The sequence below is a fragment of the Acromyrmex echinatior genome, chromosome 16 (assembly GCF_024713525.1).
Source record: "Acromyrmex echinatior isolate Ae372 chromosome 16, ASM2471352v2, whole genome shotgun sequence".
Taxonomy (NCBI): Eukaryota; Metazoa; Arthropoda; class Insecta; order Hymenoptera; family Formicidae; genus Acromyrmex; species Acromyrmex echinatior.
The window spans coordinates 6,538,425-6,561,145 of record NC_141867.1 but is presented as its reverse complement, the minus strand read 5'-3'; the positions used below and the strand labels follow the sequence as shown (position 1 = coordinate 6,561,145).

The 22,721-nt window shown below is 33.4% G+C and overlaps 1 protein-coding gene across 3 annotated transcripts in view; it reads left to right on the top strand.

Moving 5' to 3' along the window:
* Positions 1-22,721, top strand: part of kuz (zinc-dependent metalloprotease kuz) — a 129,823-nt gene that overhangs the window by 98,437 nt on the left and 8,665 nt on the right. For all 3 annotated transcript variants that reach the window (XM_011067948.2, XM_011067947.2, XM_011067946.2), the window contains exons 2-4: positions 12,143-12,406; positions 17,177-17,371; positions 22,063-22,361. In XM_011067948.2, coding sequence (XP_011066250.1) covers positions 12,143-12,406; positions 17,177-17,371; positions 22,063-22,361 — 758 coding nt within the window. The remainder of the gene's footprint in view (positions 1-12,142; positions 12,407-17,176; positions 17,372-22,062; positions 22,362-22,721) is intronic.

Genomic DNA, 22,721 nt, shown 5'->3' with positions numbered 1-22,721 from the left:
TTATATGTATACTATTAAATCTATAGTGTTAAATTTAGCCTAATGTAAACCGCCACTGCTCCTATTAAATATATCGTTATTTTTTACTAAAACAGTAATTAAATTTGACATTGTATCGTGTCAATTTGACATTGTATAGTATCAAATATAATCATTGTTTTAATATAAAATAACGATATAATTGAGTAGAAGCAGAGGCGACTCACGTTAAGTTAAATTTGACTAGATTTAACAGTGTACTGTTAATAATTATTGAAATAATTTATTGAAAAAATTAATATTACACAAATGATATGAATTGAAATATATTTAATTCATGCGAAATTTAATTTTGTACTACATTGTTCGCTTCAACGACAATTAATGTAAAGAAAAGAAAATTTTTCGCACTTATCCAACCATAACATTAATTAGTAGACTAATGTTAAACTTGTGTTTCTAAACTAATTCAATTAAAGCTCCTCTATAGCCATACTTTGCGGTCCTTGTCAAACAGCGATAGAGTTTAAGCATAGCTCGCGCAACTCTTACCAAAACTTGTGAAATCTGTTAGTTATGTAATTCGAACACTAGTAACACTATATAAAAATTATGCATTTATTTTTAAAATAAGAACAGTTACATTACTGTATTATATATTAGGTGTTGGAATTAATTCGTAGCGTTTTACAAGTGATGGGAAGTACTTTCATTAATGTATTTTTTAATGCTCATGTGAAATAAATAACATTCTTTCATTAAAAAACGCTACGAATTAATTCCAACACCTAATATATATATCATTACATCGAATTATGTTAATTTCGCGATTTTTATTTTATATATTTTTATATATTTCAAACGTTTGAGACTTGAGAGAGAGAGAGAGAGAGAGAATTTTTAATTTTATTTTTATACTAATTATACTGAAATAATTACAAAAGAATAGTTTTATGATTAATATACTCTGAAAATAAGAAATAATATCTTAATTATTGACAAAAAGAGATATTGATTATTATATACGCGGAGGTAATCGCAAATGTATCATGTTCTATTTATTTGAAATTTTGGAAATGGATAGGAAAATATCATCTTTCTATCACTCGATATATCTCCGGTATACGTAAAAGCACACGAGACAACTTACATTTGGTTGCAAAGTTAATACCGATCGATGGCGCGAGCCGAAAGAGGCGGCATTAATCGACGATTCTCGAGTTTCGCTCGCGCGAAAGTATTATCCTCTCCAGTCTCTATGTCGAGGGAGTGTGCGAACAGTTGGCTAAATAGTTAAATTAGATAATAGAGGTAGACAGGGTCGGCACGTGAAATTGGGTCAATTGATTCCTCCTCCACCGTCGTTACAGTCTCTCAGTTAACACCCGCTTGGTCAATCAAATCTACCGATGGTGTGTCCGTTCTGTATGATATCGAGATCACTTCGATGGCAGAATAAACGAGTCGAATCTGTACGTTAAAAATTAATTATCCGAGATTTATCTGAAGCGTTTTCTAATTATTCTCTTTCAAAAACATAACACTTATTTTCTGTCACTTTAAATCAAATCGATCACAATAGACTTCTTTTTGTTGAGAAGCCCTAATTTCTAGCTATCTAAGTTGATGCATAATACATTATAATAGTTGTTGAGCATTTGAACCGGTTGTTCAAGTTGGACAAGTGAAAACTTATGAATCAAAGTGATCGCAATAGACTTCTTTTTGCTGAATAGTTCTAATTTCCATTATATACATTCATAGTTCAAGTTTGATGCCTGACCTAGTTATGTCGCATTTGTACCGTACGTGGTATAATATAATTATGTGTATAATTTGCTATGTTATCAATGGATAAACGGAAACTTATTGAATTAAGCGAACATGTATTCTACATGTAATGATACACTGATTTACTTGAGAGTATGTTTTAACTAAGAATAACTGCAATATTAAATGTTGATTCAACATAATTTATAAGCAAAAAGAAGTTTTCTTTGAAAGAAGTTATTCTTGTGGATCAGCTGGCTTTTTATCATTCACTAACTGTCGTTTGTTTCTTTCATACAACTCCGTAACGTTGAGAACTTCGAGTAAGATGCACCATTCATCGTTCGGTTACGGTGCACCCTGCAACAATACTACGATATAGGTATAATAATGACAAATACTATCGTCCGTCCTACTTTTCGAAGCGACATTCACGCTTCTGTAAATTCTTGGTTCGTGCGTTCAGAGCAAATCCTTTCCTTATCCTGGCGCGGCGGCGTTAAATTCTTGACGCTACGAATTTCAAGAGCGCAAGAGGTAAAAGGGGAGAGGAGATCGTCTTCCATTTTACTTACACGAGATCCTCTTACGACGGGAATCAACACGTAGATCGGGGAAACGCCCGTGCGGCTGTAAGAAGAAAAGACATTCCACGAGCTCCCCTCTCGTGGGGCTGATCGAACGTGTACCAAGTCAACCCTATTTTCACCCCTCGAGTCACGAGGTGGTAAATCCTTGGTCCCCCGGGCGAACTTCGGTAAACATCGACGTTAACTTAGAGAAGAGGAACGGATGAATCCTGGATACGGGAGAGAGAGCGAGAGAGGAGATAATGCAGGGTTCTCGCGAGACGAAGCGAGGCGAGGCGAACCTTATCCGTGGCTGATCTGATGGGAATTAACGTGGTCGAATGTGTGGGGATACATACCGATACTTTACCACATCGCACTGGTTTCGCGAAAACATCCCGTCGTTGTTTTTACGATAGCATAGTCTTGAATCGTGGATACAGCGAGAATAACGATAGCGGACTTTTGCAGGGAAGTGTTTTTGCGCGACCGATCCGATGTGAGATTACAGTGTTCCTAGATATCTCAAAAATACGCGCGCACGTTTTTAATAGTATAACGTTTTTAACATTATATCCTTGAAGAAATTACGAGACGAGAAAAATTATAAAAAACTATAGTATAACTGCATTACGATTTTTTTATAGATAGAAATAATTAATGTGTCATATTCGATTTTTTTTTTGCGGTATTTTCTAAAATTATTTTCAAAATCTTTTTCTTTTCAAATAATTTTAAAACCTTTTAGATGATTTAAAGAAAGAAACATTTTTCTTTTTTATAATTATTTGAAATGCTCATTTTTTGCATTATCAAAATGTGTGCATTTATCTTGCGAGGTAACAAATTCCGTTACGCCACGTAACTCTGCAATAAGTGCAGTGTAAGTTGGGAACCATCGCCGTGAATTCACGGCGCAGTCGAGAGATGGGTAGTCATGCTCTATAAACTCTCTAGTTCCATTAATTAGGTCTCGAACTTTTTATAAGCTTGTTACATCCGATCGATGAGTGTTTACCAAGATGCTGAAGTGATTCGAAGTAGTCTCAAGAATCTGTCTGACAAGTATATAAATCACTGTCTTTCTCAAGAAAGTTGCGGCTACGAAATACTCTATCTTCGTTCACCTTTATAGACGTTGATAGTGCTGTTATCTATAATATTTATGCGACGGAAGTGCGCACAAGTCAGACAAACGGGTCGCATAAATGGTTGTATTGTTGCGGAACTTTCGTTTTATCACATGGAAATCCTTCGTGATGCCGAAATCATTATAAACAATTAGCGAACGTCGTGGTGCACATACTTTATACCGTTGGTATTACCACGGAGACTTGTTACAATGCATCATAATGCGCTCTATTTCCCCGTGGAGCGATCACGCGATCGTTATATTTAAATGCGAACGAAATACAGTGCAGGCACTAAAAGTTTTGAAACGCTCAAGTTCAGAAGCTTAGAAGTTAGTTTAATTTTACTATGCGGTTTCACTCGTCCGCCGCATTGTTTGAAACTATTTCAGGAATAATACTAATTACACGCAAGCAACCGTTCCGTCGCGTTACATCATGCGGTATCTGTTAGTAATTTTCTCTTGACTCTTCTCTCTTACGTACCACAAAGACTAAGAGAGACTCAGTAAAGAGTTCTATTTCGCTTTGGAGACTATCATCTTAAAAATGGTTACTTCTGATGTTATCAGGTTCCAATTTCCTGCAATTCACTTATATCGATTAGTCAGTAGAACTTGTACATATTTATTAGATTTTGCATCTAAATTGAAATATTTCAATATATCAATTCGCATTTTGCTAAATAATTTCTAGATAGATATTAATTAAGATTAATATTTAGTTACAGAAAATTATTAGGTAAAGTTCAATTTAGAGAACGAACCATCTTTGAATGTATCTAATTTACTTTTATAAACTTATATGTAATTTTGATTAAATTTGATTCATTGATGTGTAACATAGATAGCTTAATTAAATTCAATTTAATTATGTTTTACACTTCTCTCTGTTCTTAATATATATTCTGATTAAAATTTATCATCAGCAATTGTTATTTCGACGAGCATTATAAAACTGGAACAGACTTCATAACCAATGTTCCTTGCTTTAGTCTTCATTCTACCTGTAGTTGCCATCGTTTTACTTTTTTTCCGAAAAAATTAACCTTCTTCTTCTTCTTTTTCTTCTTCTTTTTGTCCTTTTTATCCCTCCAGATGGATTTCTGATCCATTAGATGAATTACAGTTATCATGGCCTAGAATGGTTAAAACCAGATTTTTGCCTCTTCGGGGACTCTAGGAAGATAAAGAGTTTTCCAACAAGAGGTAATATTTTGAATTATTAAAAAAACGCATTTTTTTGTAAGAAAGCTATGATATTTTTATTTGATCCCAAATATAGACTATGAGATTATGTTTTAAAAATCCGATATCCGTCAAATGGCCATCTTGGCTTTTTTTACAAATGATCATCCTTTTGATGAAATTTTTCATCACATTTTTGTACATTTCAGGCTCATTTTCAAAACCGATCGAATAACCGATCTAATGTTATTTTTAAGCACTTGAATCGAAGGCGGAGCATTACTGTAGATCTTATCCTTCACGTAATCCCAAAGGAAAAAGTGTAATGGCGTTAAATCGAAATGTGCGAAAATATGATGACAAATTTCATCAAAAGGATGACCATTTCTAAGAAAAGCCAAAGCGGCTATTTGGCGGATATCGTTTTTAAAACATAATCTCACAGTCCGTATTTGGGATTGAAATAAAAATATCTAAGCTTTCTTACAAAAAAAAATACGTTTTTTTAATAATTCAAAATACCTCTGTTGGAAAACTCTTTACAATTTTTAATTATCCAAAATTTCTGATCCTCTGTGAAGGCTGTAAAGCCTCTGTTGGGACTGTTTATCCTCGATCCAATAATCTTCGCAAAAAGGAACAGTCCTGTTTTTTCATTTCTGCAAATATAACGCGCATGCGGGCGCGTGAGATTGATCGCAAGCTAGCCATGTGTCCAATGTATGTGCTCATAAACCATGCAACGAGAGATTCATCCATCCGTGACGAATTACACCCTCCTTTCTCCCTCCGACCTTTCCTGCGTTGTTTCCTGTACATGTATAGAAAAGTACCGGAAACCAGTTCCTCTCTACGATACACCGGGGAAAGGAAGAGAAGGGACATTAAAACATCATGTCGATAGATCGATAGCAGACGCGATTTTGCAGGAAGTATAACGAAGACGCATAAATTCGAATTCGTTAGTCTTTATTTGGTTTTTATGACGTTCCTTCGACAGAGAAATGGAAATTGAGTTTTTCATGCTCCTCGTTCAACTTTCTCGATGAAATACCGATATCATTCGTCATTACCAAGTGACACCTAAAATTGATACAGTCAGTCTTGATATGAAGCAATTGTTCGTAACGATGAACTCGAATGAATAGCGCGCTAACAAGGAACGCGAATTTAATAACTTGAAATTATTTATACAGCACTTACCTGCCGCTTTATCACTAATCTTTATACGTGATCTCACGTTCATGTATATGAGTTAAATAATAGTTTAATAAGAGTTAAAATGAACTCTTGTTAAAAAAATATTTATATTATTTAATGACTATTATTTAACAAATTATTTCAGAAATTTGTGTTAAATCACTAGGATTATTAGAGATTTGATCTCGAAAAAGCTTATTGCTCTGAAGCTTATTGTTTGTATAGAGTAGCGTTAGCTCGACTCGTTTGAACGAAAATCCAATCGCGAAATGGTTTCTCTCGTGCAAGCAACGAAGATAATAATCGCGATACGCGGCTTTAACGTACGAAGAGTTGGGATTGAGTAAGCTTAAAAATATTATCCCCTAAGATGCGGCGATAAAAGGTGAAAATTGAATTTCCACGCGTCCTCAGCTTAATTTTATTGTCGGTATCACGTGGGTGCCATACGGCGTTTAAAGCTGATCATTTTAATTGTCGTTTTAGGAGCGTTGAGTCCGACAAGAGATCGTGATAGGAGAAAAAGCGAGGAAAGTGGTATCACGGCACAATGTAGGTGATGGTAGTGTGCGACTATTTCACGGTAATACTCGACTGTGTCGAGATGCCGAAGCAATTTCACTTTGAGGTATTTCAAATCGCCAGGACTTTTCCCATCTGAGAGACGTTCCTTTCTCGTATGCGGGTGGGCGCAATGTCGCCTCCGGAAATGAAATCCTTCCGAAACTGGTTGGCGCAGCGGATCAAGCGGATCTGACCAGCTTGGAAACAGCCGTCATCGCTTCTATCTAAAAAGCACACATCGACCAACCGCGAAAGTATCGTTCTCGCCGCATCCGGTGTCTTGCTATTATTGTTTCGCCGTACCATAGAAATCCGTTGCATCCGTCGCGTCCGGAGCACGCGACGTTCATTAGTGAGATTGAACGTTAGCGGAAAACGGAAAGTACGATTGTACTCGAGGTACATCGACGAAATCCTTCTCCCGTCGTAATAAACAGTATAGCTGAGATTTCAATTTCGAGTCAATAATGATTCGGTTTCCCCCTCAGTGCACGACAATACCACGTACAATCTACGATGCATACTTGGTTGGCAAAGGGAGAGACGTTGATTGTGTTCCACTTTATCCTAATAGCGACGCGGTGGAGAGTCTACATGCTTCCCGAAACGTGCGATAGTGTAAAAGCGATATAGAGCTACTGGATATTTACGCCCATAGAACTTCAAAGAGCATAATGGCACGTGCGCTGACCCGTTTGCCTCAATAACCACGTCTGATACGCGTTACCTTGAGATTTAATTCTGCTTCGACGTAACGAATGTGACGATCTCGCAATCGCAATCACTGCGAATTCTGTATTAAATATAGTTCGATCATATACTGAGAATATACATGGGAAGAATAGTTTTGTTGAAGTTTCTAAAATTTTAGATAGATACAAATCTGAAAATATAATTTTGTTGGCCTATCAAAATAATTATGTAGAATGTTTAACCTGATTGCTAGAATGTCAAAACATTTTACAGTGCTCATCATTTGGGAAATTCCAACAAAATTATTTTCAAATCTATATCTAGTTAATAGATACCTTAGCAAAATTGTTCTTTCTATATAAAGTTTTAAAAAAATCAACGAAACACATAAATATGCAATTCAGAAAGAATGATAAAATTACAGAATTATTTATTACAGAAAGAATTTATAGAACTAAAAGTGTTTTTGATAAATTGTTTATTATTGATACATTCGTACAAAATAAAACCTTTTTATAATCTAAAAGAAAAGCATACATGTAATGCAAAGTGGAACGAATTCAAATAAAATTTAAACAAACGAGTCAACTAAAATTATACATTATATAATACAAAACTCATATAATAAGAATTAAGCAGGTCAAGGATTATTAAACAAAGGTCCCAGAACTGGAATAAATTATTTCAAAGGACGTTCACAAAACATGTTTTTTGTATTATAATATATTGTATTATCCAAGCACTACATAAAACGGTCATCAATTAAAAAATTAATTAAAAGATGAAATAAGCATTAAAGTTCTCTTTTTAAAAGAATCGTCTTTATATTGGCGAAACTCAGGACACCGTGTATGTGAAAAAAAAATTATAAAATAATATACATAAAATTATGCATGCATGATAATTTATATTAAAAATACAAAGGATTATTTCGCGTTTCAAAATATATTAGAGGTTTAAACAATGCTTTTGTCGCGTTACGAGAGAACGACGACAACGAGAGGATTGATGGTTCCCGCCGGGTAGACACAATTTGCATTTTTGTTCCCGGTCTCGCCACACCTTCATCTTCGTATCCAAATATCATGGCGCTTCGAGGAGCGTTTTCGATGCAATTCGCGCGAAAGAATACCAGCGTGGCTGAAGATACAGCTCGGAAAATTGCGGGATAGAATGAGGAGTAGGCTACCACTCTTCATTTTCCGATATCATCCCTTCTCGTCTCTTCAGAATATTGCTTTTGGTTTTTTTCTCCTCGATGCATTAAAGTAGTTGCAAAACCAACGTCCCTATCATTCCGAGATGGATTTTGTCGTCCTACCGTGGCTAAAGTTATTTTTTCAGCGCCAGAATATTGGAAACGTTCGTTACAGCGTAATTAAAACTTGGATAAAGCGATAAATATTATTCAAAGAAGTCGTTCACAGTTATAGAAGCGGGTTTTATTTAGGAACCGAGCTCATTGTGAATTCATAACAATCCACAGCGATTAATCAAGGATTTTTCGAGTAAAATTCTATTATTATGCAAGTTCGGATGATTCTAATTTTGTTGTTATTACGTACACAATTTCGAATATTGATTACATCTATTTGAAGTAAAAATATTGAAATTGTTTTTTTGTTTTCATTTTATCTCATAGTTATCAGATTGTAAAAAAAGATTTTTCTGGCTGATTTAATTTCCTTGACAGTTTGTAAACCGAGTTTGCATCGAACGCTTTATTCATTTACTACATCCTCTTGAAAGTGAATAGGATTACAACGGCGGATGAAATTACATTGAAACGCAGTAATGACTCTTCATTTCCTAGTGTCTCTTTGTTTCTGGCACAGGATTATGAGGTACGTTACATTTTTCACTTTGTTTGATTTTTATTCCATGCTGCAAACAACGAACGAAATAAGTTTGACCGTGTCTATCGCATGGTCCATCGGACATTCGATCATCCGGGAAAAGCGAAAGGTGAGGAGATTTATGTTGAATAAGCCAGATGAGATGCATTTGGCAAAGTGTGCTCTCTTATGCAACTTCGTTTTAATTATATTTAATTGTATGATAAACTATTAATTCTATATATATGATTCTGTGATTTTGCCGATGAAAATGATTGTAGGAGGAATTTATTTTTATCATTACGTAGGACGCGAACTATTCTATTTATCGCATATTCGAAATATCATTCGTTCGTTACGCATTACAGAGGTATATTTTTTGCACCGGAAAGATGCAGGCGCATTTGATTTATTTCTTTGCGCTACAACCGGCGGAATTTTCACGCTCTGAGATAAACTAGTAACGTTATACGAACACGTATCGATCCGCCTCCCGCTACAATGCATAAAAAGGTACGTCGTCGCAGTCTGTCTCATGCATCATATGCGTCCCTGCAGCTTTAGATGTCGATACGTTTTCATGTTTCGTTTCAAATCCTTCTATTCATTCGAGAGCGGATGGAAATGTGGAAGCGAGTCGCATCTCGTTTTCCGACTTTTTATTTGATACTGGGTATTCACCGAAATATACGAGATTTAGTAAAACAGAATTTATTATTAATGAATCTGTTCCATAATAATATAATTACAATATTGTTTAGAGCATTGGAAATTAACTTAACATATACTTAACGAATAAAGTGTAAATACATTGCAAGGGATCTGATTTCTTAATTCACGTTAACTTTAATGAAATTGTAATCTAAAGCTTAATTATCAAGGCGTTATAAAAACGTTACAAATTTTGTTTATTAATTATTTTAATACTGTTTCGTTAAAGTTATAAAATTGTAAAGATGGCATGGCGCGTTCATCCAATAATTGTATTGTTATATCGAAAATTGAGAAGCAAAAAGTGATGCTATTCAATTAATGTTTCATTAAGAGGAACAATTAATTTTATATTTATTAATAATATATGATCTTATTATTGATTCTTATACCTTGGCTAATGTCATGTCGATTATTGCAATTATTTTATAAATATATAGCGGGCTAATATAATCTCATTACTATATAACAAATGAACAATGAAACGTTTTCTTTAACGTGAATGGATCTTTAACGTTGGTTGATAAACTGTTTCTGTTCGACTTTAAGAAGGTATCAACCTTCTTCGATGGCTTGATTTGACGGGCGAAGACGAGAGTCCTAAGCGAGGACAATCAGCTTATTTCGAGCTTACCGTAAAATTTTTCTTTATTCCAATACTACAAGAATGAAACCTAGAGAGCCTTGACGTTTACTTGTCTTCTTTTTTAAAATTCCCGTGTTCACTAAGCTAAAGTAAAGTACAGGCTGCCCGCTTTCATAAAAATCAATTTTTCCACTTGCAATATATTACGTGGAAGTGAAATATCTCGAAAAATAGTTCAGTTGCATTATCACTCGGTATCAGAATTTCTTTTGATGTCCGTAAATTGCAGCACTAAATACGTTTAAAAGATGTCGTTTAAGTATCAGAATAAGTAATGGAAAGAGGAATGATACTCAGTCCTGTGCCTAATAGGATGCTATAATTATAGCTCTCGAACGCAATGCACTCTTGCATGATTTCTCGGATACTGGGTGCAGTATCACGTAATTCTTCAGCGCATAATGAGATTAAATGTCTGACGTCAAGATAAAAATACCGATCATAAAACAGTTTCATTTCCTTCTACCTTTCTCTCTGGACACATAAATTACTTCTCTTGACTTTTCGTAAATTCTTCGCGATATTTATAAAAATAGCTCTTCATGAATAAAAATATATCAAACTTCCCGGATATCGAATTTCCGGGATAATGGAATGGTCTCGCTTTGTAACTACATGTCATCGGAGCGAAAAAAGAATAATCTATTTCTATAAAGATAAATCTTATATCACGCATAATGTGAAATTTTCTGCTCGGAGACGAATATCTTCATTTGGTGCGACGCAATTTAGCATTGTTCACATGGCAAATAGGCTCAAAAGCATTAAGAACTTCGAGAATTACATGCCTCATTTACCGTGATCAGCCTTAAAAGTTACGCGTCTGGCATCGGGCTGACTCATTTGTGCAATTGCACTTATCGTGAATGCGAGGTAGCGGAGGTAGTGCGTCTCGTAAAGTATAATGCTTGCGAGGCGCTCTTTAGAAATCGGCTAAATGACGCGACGAGGAAAGTGCATTTTTGCCCTCCATAATATTCATACACTACGGCGACGTTGTTCCGAGAGCTTGCTGAGAATATCGCGTGCATCTCGCGGAAAGTGTTTGGGATTCTGGACAGCAAGAGAATGCCGGTGCACAACCCTCGTATCGCCAGGCAGATACATAAAACCTGGCGAGATTGTGGTAGCTCTCTGCGTAGCGCGGCCATAGCATCCCTTTTGTCGCGCACGGTTACTCCGGATTTTTTCGCGAACAAAAGTCGCCTGATATAAATTCATGTTGTGCTTTTGCAAATTACAAGCAATGCGAAGCGAAAGAGGGGAACTCCTACCAGGTCATTCTTCGTAGAGCATTTTGTCTCGTTAACGTAGAGATGAGTTACGCAACGCAATTCCGAAGTGAATCTCTGGAGGGTTTTTCTATTCAGTTCTCTCTCAATCAGTAACAGATTAGATCATCTCGTTTTTATCGTGCAATATGAGCTGGACTGAAACTTGTTAAGTGAAAAGAGATCTAATTCTCTCTTCGAATAAGCTTTTATTGTATATGGTATACACACAAATCTGCGCGATGGATGCTGAATTATTCGATCTACGAATGTTTTAGGAAGCTCCCGGTAGAGTTTTTGCACGTTCGAATTTGGCTGGCTATTATATCTGTAATGCGCTTTAAACTTCATAGAATAAAATATAATTCTGTTCATGGTTTAAAGAAAATGCTCGACATTTGCGACTTGCATAATAATTTTATATACGTCGATTTCCACATAATGAACTTTAAATTGAGTCTTAGGCTATTTAATGTTTCATGGCTGCAGCAAATCGGAATTGGAAATTGGATGAAGTTTAATTTAACACTTATTTTATGAAGATTGACTTCAAATGTATTAAGAATTTATTTATATTTTTCTTGCAGCTCGTCGACTGAACGAGTACATCCGCCACTACGAAACGCTGTCATACCCTGTCGAGGAAGTCCATCGAAGTCACCTGAGGGCGAAGAGGTCGATCAACCGCGACAGTACCGTGACGTTAAAGTTTCGCGCGCACGGCAAGGACTTCCACATTCGATTAAAACGAGACTCGACCACCTTTAGCAACAATTTAATTATTGAAGGCTCTACGGGGGAGAGACAGTACAACTCTGACGTCTCTCACGTTTATCAAGGCAACCTAGTTGGTATGTTTTACGATATATCTTTACGAGATATTTTCCGCGTTTTCCTTTAATTATTCGTTAAATCCATATCTGTTTCTGGATGCAAGGAGACTAGTGTAATTAAACACAATTCGAAGTTTGATAAGTAAATAACACAATTCGTATAACGTTACGAATATTATGAAATTACGCAATCCCGTTCTCTTATTTGATTATGTATGAAGCTTCCAAGAACGTTCTCGATTTAATATTATTATTTTAATGAAATAGAATCAAGATTGACTGCTTGCAATTTCTATTGATATTTCTGTAAATTTAACATTGCGATTTTATTTTTGTTTGACCTTTCGAAATAGATCGTATACATACGATCGTTCAACATTACATTATATTCGTCGTGCATATTATCATCGATCGATGCTAAAATTGTACATCACCTACAATTAATTTATTTGTTTTTCTTTTATTCAGTAATTTTTACAATATATTTCTCAACGTGATGTTCTTCAACTATTTCTACAATATCTGTCGTTAGAACCTACTCAGAGATACTTCGTGTATGTACTATAATGTGGTAGAGATCTGCAACTTGAACAGTATATCTGCAGTATATTTGACACACACAATACAACATACACTTTTCCAAATATAGACTTGTAGATTATGACATCAAGTCTGCAATCTTCTTGGTGCCCTATATATTTGCATAAATGATGCTTGCAATGTAAAGTTACACAAAATCGATCGGCAGCGATCGTTCGAGCTTTCTTCTTGCGAGAGGGTCACGTAGATAGCGGCATAAAATTGTATGAGTGTCTGTGTTTATACTCGTAGTCGCAACATCCTCTGAAAATATTTATTGCGAGAGAAATGGAGGCATTTGTTTTTGCAAAAGTAATAAAACGATTGTATGTACGCCAAAGGGAAGTAAAGGCTAAGAGGATTCGGAGTAAATATCGAAATGATTTTAGAAATTATAAATTTTAACATTTAAATATTGTATTTATTTGCGAGTGTAACATTTATAATACCATTAATTTTGTAATAGTACAGGAAAAAAATGGAAATATGGTGGATATTGCAGGAGGATATAACACAGAAAACTTTTTTCCATTGGAATATAAATTGAAGTATAAAACAGGGTGTTTACTGTCCGGAAAAAATTTAGAAAACCTGGAATTTTAGGAGATTTCTTTTTTATCCTTGAAAATGTATCAGGGACTTTCATGGAATTTTATTCGGCACTCGGGAAAATTTTTGGAATTTTACTTTTAAATTTAAATTTTATTTCTGTCTAAAAAATCTTGTTTCTTTGATTTTTTTTGATAATGCAAAATATAGATCAACTAGTAATAAATATATCATATATATCCGGAATTATTTACGTACATTTTTGTGTATCTCTGAGTTTGTATAACAAAAATTTGAATAATAATAGAAGACAACATTCAATAGAAGACAGTAGCAGCTCACTACTGTATTGTAATGAATCTTCTCTATAGATTTTGTGACTCCAATTGTAGAAAATGATAAATATAGCCTCGTGGAATTTTTGTCTTCCACTAATTTTTAATATACAATTTGTTTGTGTTGCTTGCACTCCAATTTATATCAAAATTGCATAGTAACAATTTTCTACTTTTATCTGAAATTTGAGTAAAAATATCTAGAAGATCCGGAAATATTCAAGGAATTTTTATCAGATTTTAGTGAATCTCTTTGATAATATAATTACCAAATTATCGATTTTGGTGATTTAAGCGATATTATTTTTATGCCAAGCGAAAATTAATTTTAGCAGTCTTGACGTAACACGTAGAATTCTCAAGATATTTATTATTTTAAAGTTGCAATGAAATATGAAATCAAATATATCTCAGCTGAAGGAAAGCCGTCTTCAATTCACCTCAGAATATGTTACTGAAATTTAACGTTATCCTTATAAGACATCCTGCACATTCAAAGAACTTCAAAATAAACTAAATTTAATAGAAGTAGAGTGCTTTCAACTGTACAAACAAAGAACCATACTTAAATGTAACCGCGACACATTCAGTGGTCTGTCCAACCTCCGCATTCGTTTTGTCGTCGGTATATGTTCTGGTTGCAATCTGCAGCATGTATTCTCAATGAGACGGTACTATTTCTTTGTATCACTTCCGCAACGTTTCCCGATGCCAGGTGTGATACGCAAAAGTGCGTGTCAGCATAGATATCAGGTGGGACTTTTATTTTCATTCTAATGATTTATGGGAGCAACGTTTCGAATTATGACTCAAGTGGAAAACGGTTTATCTATCATATTACAATTTTCCGCAACCCGGTTTCCTTTGGATAATGCCACGAAAGTTATATCTTAATTTAGAGATTGAAGAGATTTTAAGTCGTCGATTTAGTCGATGAAGACTTTGTCACTATTATTAACATTAAGTTATTTGAAGTATGCTTGTCAAAAGCCTGTGAAAAGCTTTGTGATTAAACAAAAGAAAAATGTATCTTATATACTTTAAATTTTTCGGCGGAAAAAAAAACAGAAAAATGTAACTTGTATATGATTTTAATTTAAATTTTAAAAAATATTGAAGATTATTTTTTAAATTAGTTTTTTAGATAATTTTGAAAATTTATTTGAAAAATCTTTTTCTCTCCTTTATCATAAAAGAAGTCTCTATAGACGTTATATGATATACTATAATACTTTAACAAATTCTTGATTTAATATTTTTGCATATCTAAAACTTTAAAGAACAATGTCAGTTCTAGAAAATATGTGTGCATAAGCGCGAAGAAGAACTCTAAAGTGACGTTAGAGGTTGTCTGAAATGTTTTCCGTATCGGAAGCGAAAGATTCCCTTTATTCTTGCAGCAAAAGGAATTTTGAATTGTGATAAGCTCGGCTGTGCGGGCGACTTCATTTTCCTGCGATCTATTATCTAAAGAGAAAAAGGATATGCGCGAAACGCTTCCTAAATATTCTTTCTATTATTATCGTCTACTATCTGCTATCTGCAATATGTTAAGATTTTATTCTGCGATTTTAATGATTCAGTACTTACTATCTTTTCACGTTGGACGTGTTAGTCCAATGAAAATGTGTTGCAAAATATTTTCTATGCGTAATACGACGGAGATACGATTCCAACATTTCCTTTAGAGTCAAATATATTTTTGTTGACAAACGTAGCTCTTTTGCACAAAGAAAAATAAAATATTCATTGCACGTTTTATTGATGAGATTCTCAAATCGGATGATATAACTGTGGAATCTGAATTTTTGAATTTTGTAGATGATTGATAAAAAGGCATTCCTTTTTTCCGTTATATTATTTCTTTTGGAATATTAATTTTGCAATATCACTTATTTTAACGTAAAATATTAATTTCATAATATCATTTATTTTGGAAAGCGGCTTTATGACATAATTGTCAAAAACCACAACCACTTTTTAAATCTTTTCGTGACCTATTTTATAAAATAATGTTTTTTATAATTTTCATTGATGAACATTTTAATGAAACTGGAATGAAATAAAGGTGACAATAAATAAATTTTTAATACACATCATATGTCCCATTGATCACGAAAGAGTTACGCATATTAGAGGATTAATTAAAAAGAACATCTAGTTATTATGTGTCAAGATGCAGGATCAACATTTATAAGTTACAAGTAGAAAGTATTATAAAAGATATAAAAGATTTTGATTGGAAATTATTAGGCAAATTGATTGGTACAAGCAAATATCAAAATCTTCTTTGTTATTTTTAAATAAACGTTAACAAGTATTTTATATTAAAAATAAAACCATTTAAATTCAAGTTAAATTTTATATAGTTTTTATTATTGAACCATCATATCAGCCATACAGAGTACTGCTACAGAATTTTTTTTAATTCTAGATGAGAAAATTGGTACAGACCATCTGTATATGAAATATTCCATTACTATAGAGAACACTAAATTTACATTCTGCGTACACCAAATTTACATATTTATACGTTCTTGAACGCTATAATTAAATCAAGTTTCTATTTTAGTCTGTTTAATTTTTAAAATTTTTTATCCTCGTGGAAAGATAAAAATATACGCGCTATTAATTTTCCTACGTGCATCTCGGTTAAACGTATAAATTAGATAGCTAGACAGCAAGAGCAAGTTGCTGCGTAAGCCGACAGTTTCTGGTGCAGAAAGTTTTACCGAGAGAAGTTTATACCATCGTCGATACTTTTTCAAGCAAAGCGCGAGTCACGTTCGAATATGGTTTCTTATTTACATTTATCCAAATATCCATGTTACTTTCATAATTTTCTTTCCTTTTAATCGTGTCAAAGGAAGAAAAAATAAAAATTGAGATATCTTTTTACAATCTCTTTTGGTATCTTTTTGGAAAATATATAATAATTAATATAAGGTGTTTGTATTATAATAATTATTTATATGTATATATATATATATGTTTTGTATTTAAAGATTAACTCATAATTTTTTAAAGATCTATAAAATTAAATAGAAATCTATATTTTACAAATATCTTATTAGGTGTTGGAATTAATTCGTAGCGTTTTTTAATGAAAGAATGTTATTTATTTCACATGAGCATTAAAAAATACATTAATGAAAGTACTTCCCATCACTTGTAAAACGCTACGAATTAATTCCAACACCTAATAATTCACTATACTTTAAATCAAATGAAAATATACTCTTAAAAATTTATTGCTACGATTAATATGATAAAACTTTTTAAATATTCTTATCGTCACGATCAAGAATATATTTTTTGTTTTCAGGCGAACCTGGTAGCCACGTGTTTGGAAGTGTCAGTGATGGAGTCTTCCATGGGAAGATAGTATCACCGAAAAGTGGTGCGTGGTACGTGGAAAGGGCGCATTACTATTTTCCATCACATGAGATAAATGAGACATTGCATTCTGTGATCTATCATGAGAATGACGTCGGTGATCCATACTTGGACGTTCGACAAGGTAAGATGAAAAAACAAGATTCTCTTTTTTTTTATCGATATTATTTCTTTAGGCGTATATTACTGCTTATGCATTAATTCGCGAATATTATGATTTATTTAGCAGAGAAACGACTTTTAGCTTCAAGCAATTTATTATAAATTTTTAATATTGAAATATTCGACATTGTCCTTTTATTGCTGATTTATTTCATACTTTCAACAATATATTTTTCAACAATGTATTTCCATTACAAAATATTTAGTTTTAATGAAGGAAAAAGTTATTTAAATATGCAACTAACAAAAAACGGAATATTTTAATTTTTAAATGATATCTTTTTAAATATAAAAAAATATCACAGTGTATACGGAAAGAACAATTTTGCTGAAGTATCTAAAAATTCAGCTAGACACTTATCTGAAAATAATTTTGTTGGACAATGAAAATAATTGCGTGGGAATCTCAAGCATGATGAGCGATGCTGCAAAAAGTGTTAATGTTCTAATAATTAGTTTGAGCGTTTTATATTAGGTGTTGGAATTAATTCGTAGCGTTTTACAAGTGATGGGAAGTACTTTCATTAATGTATTTTTTGCTCATGTGAAATAAATAACATTCTTTCATTAAAAAACGCTACGAATTAATTCCAACACCTAATATAATTATTTTAATAATACAAAATTATTTTCAGATCTGTTTATAGCTAAATTTTTAAACATTTTTCAGTAAATTCATTCTATCTGTGTATCATATGATTTAACTTTTGTGATATTATACCATGATTTATAAATACTTTTGGAATTTGTGAAAAAAATTTGCGATGCAAATAAATATTACTTTCCACACTTTACTTTTGATTAGCTTATAGATATTATTTATATTTATATTTATAAACGGACGATAAAGCAACTGTTGAATCATGAAAGTTTGTTTAATATCTGATTGAAACAACTTTATGATTTCGAACAAAGCTGCTGACTTCATTATGCACACGAAGAAGCAACGTGTACCCAATATGTATTCGAAGAAAATGATAAATTTAGATTGGAAACAATTTAGTTAACTACCGGTTGTGATAATAATTGTTATGTCCGTCGTGCATGAAAGATTTACTAATTATAAGGCAGCGGTGTCTGAGAACGTTTTTAAACGTTCGTTTGGACATGTTCTTCGATGTAACAGCCTTGAAGTGGCGCCTCACGACATCATGCACCTCCACCCTTTTGTCACGCGATGCCTATCTTCTGTACTCTTCTCGGAACATCATCCGCTTTCGTTCTTTACTACAATTCTTTAGCAATCGTGTTTAAAAACACGTCCATAAGTCAGAACCAAATCACTCACCTTAATGGAAGAGTCGATTGATTGGAAAAATGATTGTAATAAGAGGGTTTCTTCATACACTTGTTAATTAGCTTTTTGCTGCATTCTGAGGATAAAAACAAGCTTATATATCATACATAATTTTGTTATTATTTATATTGATTTATTAAAATATATTCCAGCGTTTTTCAATTCGCGTCACATTAAATAACGAGCTAAATTTGTCGAGATACATCATTAGCACATGATTCAGCGCTCAGCATAAATCTTTTATCAGATAACACGACATTTATATCGGTTATGTTGAAGTATCCAAAAGTATAGCTAGATATAATACTTTTGTCAGCTTATCAAAACAATTAGATATGTAGGACATTTAACTACTCTAGAATGTCAAAACTTTTTGTAGCATTATTCAGTATGCTTTTAATTATTTTGATAGTTCAACAAAATTATTTTCAGATATCTAACTTTCTTAATTTTTAGATACTTTAGTAAAATTGTTTTTTTTTGTACAAAAATAAAAAGCAAAGTTCTAAACTTTTTATTTTTTATTTTATCATTTTAAAAGTGATTTTATTACAATGGAGAGAGATTGTTTTGGTTAAAATGAGAGAATACACACACACAATATATTAATTTAGATATTTTTTTACAATTTTTAAAACATTTTGCGCTCTATATTCGTTTTTTATTTAATTTAAAAATTTATTTTTGATTATAAATTTTTATTTATTTCTAAAATTTTTCGTTTTTTTACTTTCTCTAAAATTTTCGTAGCACATTTTAAGATCCTTTGCAGCACACCGGTTGAATAACCCTAATATATTTTACTCTTATGAAGTCTCTCCAATAAAAACTATATTTGAGAATAAAATTTCCACTTAAGCGAATTAATTTCAGAATTGTTAGAGAATTAGCCAATTCGGAATATTGTTAAACTTTCGGTATTCCTTTGTGTATACGCTATCGAGAAACGAAATAGCGTAAGATTGCATCGTTTAAAGCGTAGATATGGATATCGGAAAGTCCACAGCAGTACGAATTCCATGCGCCATTTAGAGTATCATTAGGATGGAAAGTAGTTTATTTGGATAGGTGTGCGGATGAAATCGCCGAGAGTGCAGTCTCGTTCTGAATCTGGCATAGTCAGTGTGATTGCTACATAGACGACTAGCGAATTTCGAGCTACGCAATCCACCGTCGTCACTGTGCTCGTGGCAGTAGCAAACGGCCAACGTTGAAATAAACAGACCGGTGCATTATGTGTAATATTTATCGCGCCGCCCGTTCATGCATGCTGCGTGGACCGAATCTCACCGTCTCGCTGTGTTTGCTCTCCGGCAACACGTCTGATGTTATGAGTTTGCTACATTTATTGGAGCATTGCATAAGGCACGATAACGCTAAGGTGAGCAGAGTGGAATAGGGTGAAATGTACTTCACATTCTAGGTCCAAACTCTCTCGGAGCATGATGCATTATTAGACATGATAGATGATATTAGAAACTAACATGGGAAGATATGAAGAAAGAGATAGCTACATTGAAAAAAATTTCCTAAATCTAAGTAATATTTTTTAACATAGTAACAATAAATAAACATTTTCTTATTGCAAATAATTATCTACTACGTAAACATGTATTATTTATTACTTCCTTTTTTTGAATAAATATTTATTTGCAGTAAAGAAATGTTTACTTAATACTATTCAAGAAAATATTACTTAGATTTAGAAATTTTTTTCTAGTGTATAAATAGTTATAAGCTATAGCATAAATAAATATAGTTTAAATAAAAAATATTCAAGAGTCAAGATTTATGAAAAAAGTTGAATTTTTTTACATGAAGTAACGATTTACTCGTGAATTTTAAATAGTACAAAAATGTGTCATTCGTAACTCTGATGTTAACGAGTGAAATATGCGTCGGAAAAAAACAAGTGCAGTCAATCGGTTCTCCCGGCGCGGCATTTCTTTCATTTCCACCTCATGAAATATCTATTGACACTAGCACGTAGGCGTGGATAATAAACAGCAATAGCACAGACAATCAATATCGTCACGCGTGAAACGCCGAGTCATTAAAGCTCGCGGCTTTCGGTTAACCAGCCAATAAAGCTGACAACCACGATTATCTCAGCTATATCGGCAGCGATGTTATTGGTTCGTACTTATGCGAATCGACTTCGGAAGATAGATTGAGAGAATCTCTAAGAGGTACGATATATTAATCTTAGTTTGTTATAATATCGCCATTAAATACAACCAAAAACGATATTCCCATTTTATAAACGGTAAAATCCTTTTGAGGGCATAAAAAAGTCAATAACTCCGCGTGCAATATAAGAGGAAAAATCATAGAAATAAAAGCTTCCACTCTGCTTTCACTTGAAACGAGTTTGTTGAACTTGCATCATTTGCAGTTAAAATTACGTTTAAAAGTAGTGAAGATTAGAGAAAAAAGAAGTTAAAGAATAATTTACAATTCAATGAATTAATTTTTATAGCTTCTAAAAATATGCAAACATCGCGAAAATACGCTGTAAATGATAGCAAATTCTCTATATCGAGTGAAGATATTTTTTCTACGGAAACTTGGAAACCAATTCGAAATCGAGCAAGACGGTTTCCGATGGGTTGGGCCGCTACATTTTCGCATATGCAGACCGTGTACCATAGTACAACACCCGGGAGATCACGACAAGGTCGCCATTAGTCGACGCATTATGTCCATATATTCGCTTCACGCAAATACCTCGAGCGTATTGCGGAATTGTGCTAATGATTAAGCCGCGTACGACGTTGTTTCGGTGACAACGCGACTCACGCGATGCAGATTGCACGGTACGTGACTTGACTTCCGTATCGTTATTATTCGCTCTATATTCCCATCCAAAGACATTTAGGATATACTTCGACCTACCTACAGGAGAACTCGAAGTGCATGTATCCCATCGATGATGTAAGACTCCCACGTGGCCGTGGATGTTTCGAGTTCCACGACCAGATTCAGAATTAATGGCAATGAACTTTGCCATTAATTAGGAACCTTGCGGCGCTTCCTGGTTTACGATTCACGCTCCCAGATTTTCATCTACTGTAGTTCAGGAAGCAGAAATACCAATGACCTCTATTATTACCCTGCTATTTCCTGTTAGGGTCAATTCGAATTACAAATAAATGGACATGTCTTTATTATGTAAAAAATCAGCGTTGATAATTAGTTCTCATTTAATAATTGATGACTGATTGTATATATATCGTAGAAATTGCTGGAGTATTTTATTGCAGAATTTTGTAATATTTTATTACTATTCCTCCGATTATTTTTAGATTTATAAAGTCCTATATGAAATAATGATTAGTTAATGTTGAATTTTTCAGGTGATGGCGGTGGATGTGGTATTACTAATAGTGATGTGATAGAATGGATGGAAAGCGTGCAGAATTCTGCTGCACCGGATGAACCGCCTAAAACGGTCCCATCGTCGAACCAGAAGGAGCCGAAACCAAATGTCGCACCTTGGAACGGAGATCGGGAGGCTCCTGGTCACAAATACAGTAGAGAAGCCAATGAACCTAGTCATCGCAGGCCACGAAGAGCGACTAGGTCGAAAGAAAACAATACCTGCTCGCTTTTCATCCAAACGGATCCTCTTATATGGAGGCACATCTCCGAACAGGTATGTGAAATTTGTTTTAAGTCTACAGCTCCTAAATATATCGCAAATTCACTGAAGAGATGTTCTTTAAATTATTTTAGGCAATTTTAAATCTATGCAATTTTTTAGTATATCTCGAAGATACATATATTTTATAATGCTCTTTTTCTTTCTTTTTAATTGTATGCGAGAATATCCGAATGCAATTTATATTTTAGCTAGTATAAGAGATATTTTTTTTATTTCTCTTATTTTATATTTATAATTATATCTAAACAATTTTAAAATATACGGAAAATTAATATACTTAATTAAATTAAAAAAAAAATTTTTTTTTGCTTTTTCGCTGATGAATTTATTCTTTGAAATTAAAAATTCAAT